At 38.5% G+C, this 7,526-nt stretch overlaps 1 protein-coding gene across 1 annotated transcript in view; it reads right to left on the reverse strand.

The window, feature by feature from the left end:
- Positions 1-7,526, reverse strand: part of ADAMTS7 (ADAM metallopeptidase with thrombospondin type 1 motif 7) — a gene marked incomplete in the record, with an annotated part of 78,049 nt that overhangs the window by 50,972 nt on the left and 19,551 nt on the right. The window contains 2 exon segments of the mRNA XM_072399120.1: positions 2,752-2,902; positions 4,451-4,806. Coding sequence (XP_072255221.1) covers positions 2,752-2,902; positions 4,451-4,806 — 507 coding nt within the window.

A 7,526-nucleotide genomic window follows, 5' to 3' on the forward strand; every position in this document is an offset into this window, starting at 1 on the left:
ATCTGTTGTTATTAGTAAACTGCCACAGGGAAATCGGGCAGAACAATAGCCTAGGTTGGCACAGCACATAATACCACACATGTATTGGAGTAAATCTTTTACACCCCACCTATCACTAAAGTCAGAATCTGACTGGGATCATTTCACACATCTAATAAATTAAACTTCTGGGATTAAAAGGTCAATAGCATGAACTATTTTTGGGAATGAGACTCTTAAAACCAGCTGCCTAATCTGGGTTTATTAACTAAAGGAACTAGTTTAATACAGAGCTAACATACTCCTGCTTCCCTCCTCCATGCATTACCAACCAATCCAACATTCTCAGCCCTGATGAAAGCAAAACCTTATAACCCACCGAAACACATTTGCTTGTCACTATTGTGATCGTCGGACTGTGATTAAATAAATATACTTGTAATCCATTACTTATGGCGTGGGGCTGATATTCTCCTTGCACCTTTCAATGTTTATATTGCTGCAGTCGGGAAACTTTTCCCAAAACCAGAGGTGCTAGGAATGTTTAGAAGGGTATTTACACTCATTCTTGTTAGGATTTCCCCTTCACATAAACGTTGTATTTAAATATACATAAAAGATAATCGTTGTAAACATTGTATCAAATTAATATGTCATGCAATACAAATTGTGATGTTTTTCTCTTCCTGTTATTGCATTTGCCAGTAAATCCATCCACCATAGTGACACCCCCTACGCATACTACTAGGCCATGTATACACTACATAATAAAAACAACCCTTTTATTACTTTATATTGCTGCCAAATTCTGCCTCTCGAGAGGAACCGCTACTAAATAAATCTATAGTCTGCACCAAGAGCAGGATGAAACTTAAGGATGATATGCAAGGTTTGTGACAAGTTCTGACTTGTGGGATATCAGTTTCCAGCAGTCACTTACTAAAGAAAGTAAGTGTTCTATGTTCACGGTAACACTGTGGGCAGGGATGAGCCTGAGTGGAAAGATTTGGACATTGATGGGTAATTACTTAAATAAAATGCATTTCCTTTAGTAATGCTCAGTTGTAATGTAAGCTTAATGTTGCTTGCTGGTAATTTGAATGAGACCTCACAGAGACTGGGACTTATTTCCAGCACACATTGTTCCATTCTTATCTTAGGGCTACATACTCCAACAGAATCTTCACATTCAATACACTTTTGGATGTGGCAGAACCATGGTGTCTTCCATGAAACTGGGAAGAAGGTTCTTAGCACTCAAGGCAAAAAGGCCAACATGCCCTCCACCATTACCTATAAACTTCTTCTGCAGGACAGGTTGCAACTACAGCCCCTCCAGCTAATGCACTCGGCATGATTGACTCCTCTACCTACCCAAGCCACCAGGGCTTACTTCCTTTCAGAACCACAATGTTCCAGAGGGATGCAGGCATTCAATATTTCCATTGATCTTAACTTTTCATGAATTTTATAAATATATATATATATATATATGCTCAGGCAAGGACATATATTTATATATAACATATACATATATATATATATATATATATATATATATATATGCTAAAGATAACTGAACTTTGCAATCCAGCATTGTTTTTTGTAGGAAACAGTTTGCGATTTAAAACAATACTGCATGCAAATTTCCCAGATTATGTCCACACTAATTCTGCTTTTCCACACTTAGCTGTATAAATAACATGAAAGTCACATTATAGTAGCCACATCCTATTTCCCATGTAAGTTATTCCAGAGAGAGGGCTCTTTTAAATATAAATGGGACCGCCACATCCTTTTGTTCTTAAACATGGAATGCTGCCAGATTCTGAATGTTTTTTAAAACTATATACTCTATGAGAAAGCTTTCTGGTTATTTCAGTATAATATCCCTATGGAATTATGGCTGGAAGATCTTATGAGAACATAAATTAGACAAATTCCACTTTGAGACATCAGCATGTCCTAAACAAAGATCAAAATAATTACCTGAATAAAGTAATCTCAGAAAAGCTGAACTTTTATATTTGGCATTTATAAATTTTAGCCTAAAGCTATTGTTGATAACTTTGTATTAAAACCATTTTAGAATCAAACCAAATGTTTATCACAGATGGACACTAAAATTATGAATCACTGGCAACAGATTTTATATGTCTTTTGTATATTTCTCATCTTTTTAATAGCAATTCGTTTTTAGCAGCTGCAACTCTATAGACCTTTACCCCTACCACTTACAAAAACACACAGTCTCAGTTAATCTGCTGTGAGAAAAGATGTCTTAGAGTTCTGACTGCCTTCTCAATACCGTATCCCAATTTAATGTACAGCGCTGCGTAATATGTTGGCGCTATATAAATACTGTTTAATTTAAATAATTACATGAATAATATGAAAAAAATCCAAAACCAGGCTAGCAGATTTAGAAAATAAGTAAATAAAGGAAGAATAAAGTGGCTTTTTATGGCAAAAAGAGATTCGGTGTATTAATGATACAAAAACAATCATTTTAGTAGTGCCAAATTTAACTTAGTTCTCCTATGCTGTCTGTGCTGAACATAGACCTTCTATGCTAGACAGTGTATCATAACAAGAAATATAGAACCTTGTCTCATTACCCAACGTGTTTCACCTATAAGGCTTCCTCAGGGGATATTTTGCAGACATTTAAGTCTTGTTAGGACTGACCCTGAATACTCTTCATGGAATCCCACACATATGGTAAGGTATAATAAAGGTTTAGGTGGAAGAAGTGACCTCCCCAAACATTACCCCTCACACCGCAGCTCCTGTACCCTGGTTGCTGCCCTTCAGGTAAATGACGTTTGTAGATCCGATGAGGTACTGCTTCCCCAAGTGGCGGTGCTGTTGTTGTCAATGGCTCGATTATAAAATCTTCATGCTCCAGCTGGAAGACACCTCTCTTACAGAAAAAAGGAAAAACAAGAGCAAGAGGATTAATGTCAGATTATATATTACTGGCCACTGGGTCAATGAAAGGGTTATATGACAATCAATGTGTGCCTGGCCTGCAGGCATAGATGGAGTACTAAGCGCTACCTCTAATGACTTTAAAGCAGATGTCTGAGCCCTGTGAGGCCCAGAAACACCTGGCAACTCCACCAGCCCTCAAACACTAAATGTGACCCTGCACACCTGGAATTACACATCCCTCAGACATGTCAGACTGCACACCTGGAACCCCCTATGAGACACCCAAATCTCAGACACTCAACTACATATTCACAGAAGCATCCTTGTCTCCATTTCACTTAGGTCAGCAATGTTCTTGTGTTTGCTATGCTTAGGATTGAAAAAGAAATTCTACGTTTGCCAACATTTAGAAATATCAGGCACGCCTGCAGATTCTCTTTCTTTTTTGCAGACAACTTTACCTATAAATGATTTCTTGAACTATTGTGCTGGACAAAACTCAATCTAAGTTTGGAGTACACAAAGGATCAGATTTATCTATGGCTGAGATATTCCCCCTGCGGGAGCTCCCACTTTCTGGTCATTTGGTTGAAACTGAATACCGTTTGTACATCTATGTCATCCCTAATGTGCATGAAAACTTTTTCTATCCACCACCTAAATCGGCCAAGATCCTTTACTGAGGAGAACTCAGGGTTGTCTCAGAGAGACGTGAGGGGGGAATGAGGTGAGCAGGTTTTGGGATTGTTGATTGGGATCCAAAGCTCTTCCCACACAGAATGTGAGTATGCTAAAGTTGGAGGCCTTGACTTCTTTGCAATCCAAATCATGGATTCCATTGCCACTGAGGGGGAAGCCATAGCTTCCTGCGCAACCCACTGGAGGCAAGTTGCTGGTAGAGTGCTCAGGATTAGTTATGCTAGTTGTGCCACTCTATGGTAATGTTGAAAAAGGGAGATGCCCAATTCCCCTTTGTGAGCATTGGGTGAACATAGTTGCCTTTTGGATCCTACTTTGTTAACCCCCATATAAACTGTAACATTTTAGTTTGAAAGGGGATCAGGATACTCCCCGGGTATTGGTGGGGCGTGAAAGAGGTATGGCACTCTTAGTAGTACATTCATTTAGATTGTGTTGTGCGTCCTATGAAGGGGGGGGCAGCTTCGGAGATCTGCCAGAATCTTTTTAAAAAGGGGGGCGTAGTTAGCCTGGTACATATATATGAAAATACTCTTCTTATTAAAGGGATGAGAGAAGAATTGGGTTGCATCATGGATACCACATAAATGCACCTTCAGTGATCAGTTAACTCCTGCTCTCTAGTTATGTCATCCTTTAGATAATAAATTGTGTATATATAATATACTTAAAAGTATGGGGCATCTACTGGAAATCTATAAATGTTACTTTCCAAAGAAGCTGATATTTCAACAAAAATAATAATTTGGATAATTCCATTTCATATGCCAGTATACATCTGGTATAAAGGTTTTTATGGCTACAATTGTTAAAAAGGTGTAAACTGATCAGTCCTTACCAGTCCACTGCAGATACTAATAGCAGCATTGCCAACAAGCTGACGGTGCGTCTGAACTTCCCCCTGCATGTGGCATGAACTTGAAGGTCGGCTGATAATTCTTGACTCTTTGAGGCCTCCGCTGCGCCATTCGCTCACATAGCCAGGAGCCAATAGTTGATGGTTCTGGCTAAGGTTGAAGGTCAGCTTTATTCCCTGGTATTTGATCTCATAATAAGTAGTAGGCATCGAGCCGGAAGAAAGTCCTCTTTTCTGCAGGTTACGAGGGGTTAGATCAAAGGTCAGGAAAGAGCCATGTTCATCCACCCGGACAGGATGAACAATGTCAGAATCCACAGTAAAGCTTGGAGGGAGATCTGTAATGAGAAGATAACAACTAGACTGATTAGATGGATACAATAACTTGCAAAAGTAGAGGTTTCAGTAGGTTAATGTAACATGAGTATGGATTTAAAGTATATATCTAAACCCAAATCCAAAAATGCAACATACTCAGAATACCAGTTCCTTAGTTGTGGTGGCTGCATTAGTTTCATATTTTAGGCTAAGTATATTCTTGCTGAACAGAAAATGCCTGTTGATTCTGCCAACATGATGGCATCCTTGTAACTTCCTGTGCATTGAACTTAAACCCAAAGCAGTGTTATCATCCAACTACTGTCTGTTAACTATAGAACATATCCTCTCCTTGTAATAGAGATGAGGAGAGATAATCATCCACAGATACAGAATTGTCAGTGAGTGTTGTCACCTTGGTGTGTTACTAACGGAATATGGGTGAAATAGAAGGAAAACATTATACAATTAAAAAGCTAATGCAGATGCCACATTAAAGTGGAACTATCCCAGTAAACCACTGCCCCATTAGAGATGCACTAGGAACGTGTGCTGCAGTGAGAGTGGCAAGGTGCCAGCTGCTAGCAGCCACGCAGGATTGCTTGTTCCCACTGCAGGTCTGAACCTAACCTGTGGGTTATATGGCTATAGCTGTGAATCCTTTAGGGGAAAGTCTATACCATCCTTTAATTTAAGGATCCTGCAATCTGTACCCATTCTCCTGTTCTCATGTCAATAGTCAAAAGGTTGTCAATAGTGAATAGTAGTTGTTAAATTCTAGCCACAAAGCTCCTATTAAAGTCTGAACTTTGATTGGGCTTTTCTAAGATATTCAGGTCTTTGTGACATAACATTCCAATGTAGATTTGGGTGTGTATTTGGGGTCAGGGCCTACTGGAAGGAGAATCTCTACCCTACCTATTTGGGAAACTAGGAACAAAAGCTTAAAAAAAAGATTCTGAATATCAAAGTCTAATGAATTCCAAGGATGCTTTCCTTTTTTGCTTATCACTACCTCATCCAGCTTGCTGATCAAAATTCCCACCATCTGGACATCTGGACACCAAACATTGTCTGGGTGTAGCAAATCAGTGTGTTTTTTTTTTCCTTCTCCATGTAGAAATACAGTATGTGTAAAGAATATTAGGAAAAACTTAGTCAAGACCATTGAAATAATATCAGATGACAAAACAAACTGCAGCCACAACAAGCCCTCACCGAGGTCTTACAACAAATGTGCACATAATTAAAGCAGTTTTGTATAGATAAAGGCACACAGTGCGACAAATTCATGTTTACTTTCCCTGGGATATTTCTACACCCTGAAATTATACAGCTGGACATGGAGAAGTTACAAAATCTGTCAGTTAAGTTTATATCCTTAGGCTATCCATAGATTGCTAGACATTAGTTATCAGATGGCACAAATTAGGAAACAGCTGAACCATGTCTTGTTCACATAACAAGCACATTAAATGTACACACTTGAAGCTATTTACTGTGTTTGTCCACATCAGCAACCTCAATTCCATTCATGTAAGAGAACAATAAACTAGTGGCCTAAACACTATTGAATAGTCAGCAATTTCATCTTGTATCATCATAAAGTGATATAAAATATATTTAGTATTGACATTTCTGATCTGATGGTTTTGTGTTTGCAAAGACCGCATTGGATTACAATATTTGGAAAAGGTAACATGGAAGTTCTGCTTATTTATGACCATAGCGCGAATGGTTACCTTGATGGAAACTATATGCACCTAATTTGGTAGGAGTCCGACATTGGACTATGGCCCTATGGCAAATCCTCCTTGGTGAAGAAGCACCAGATTTGTCCACCTCACCTACCTTTTGTCAACATGCACCTGCAGCACCCCTTCACCTATCACAACATGCAGGTTCACAATATTAACAAATCTTACGGAAATTGTTTGCTTAAGGAAAGGATTGTACAAGCATGAACTTAGGGGCCTGATTTATTAAAACCTTCAAGGACTGGAAAGGATAGACTATCATGGGTGAACCTGAGTGATCCAGCAAATCTGGGAAAAATCGTTTGCAATTAGTTGGCAAATGTATTTAATCCTGGACCAGATCCACTCCAGGTTTGGATCACCCAAGTCTTGGGAGAACATTATTAAATCAGACCCAATGTTTCTTGTTCTTCTCCAAATTCTTTTACATAACATGATAAAAGGCTTTAAAGGCCATCTGTTACCCCATTGGGTATATTTGTCTTAATATTTCATCATAGAGTCATGAGGGAAGAGAGAAATAAAGTCATAAAAAAATCAGAATTTAGAATCATAAACAGAATTTAGAAAAGACTAAAATATTGGTGATGGTTTTGTTGCAGTCTTGTCCTTATATTCATGGGCCATTGTGTCACTATTTCCATATTTCCTGATGTAATAACACCCAGGTAGTCATATATGTGTCTTGCTGCTGTAATAATGGGAGGTTCCCCAGTTTTTGTAGTGAAAGTTAAGAGTGTGTGAGCCCTAATGGGGTATTGTTAGGAAATTTATTACATATATATATTATATGTATTAGATATACTACTGTGTAGCTACAGACCGCACTGTGGGAATCTAATATGAATACACAGTATTTATATAGGGCAATCATATTATGCAGCGCTGTACAAAGTTGATAGTTGTGTCACTAACTGTCCCTCAAAGGAGCTCACAATCTAATGTCCCTGCTATAGTCATATGTCATTAATGTAGTCTAAGGT

The sequence above is a fragment of the Pyxicephalus adspersus genome, chromosome 2 (assembly GCF_032062135.1).
Source record: "Pyxicephalus adspersus chromosome 2, UCB_Pads_2.0, whole genome shotgun sequence".
Taxonomy (NCBI): domain Eukaryota; kingdom Metazoa; phylum Chordata; class Amphibia; order Anura; family Pyxicephalidae; genus Pyxicephalus; species Pyxicephalus adspersus.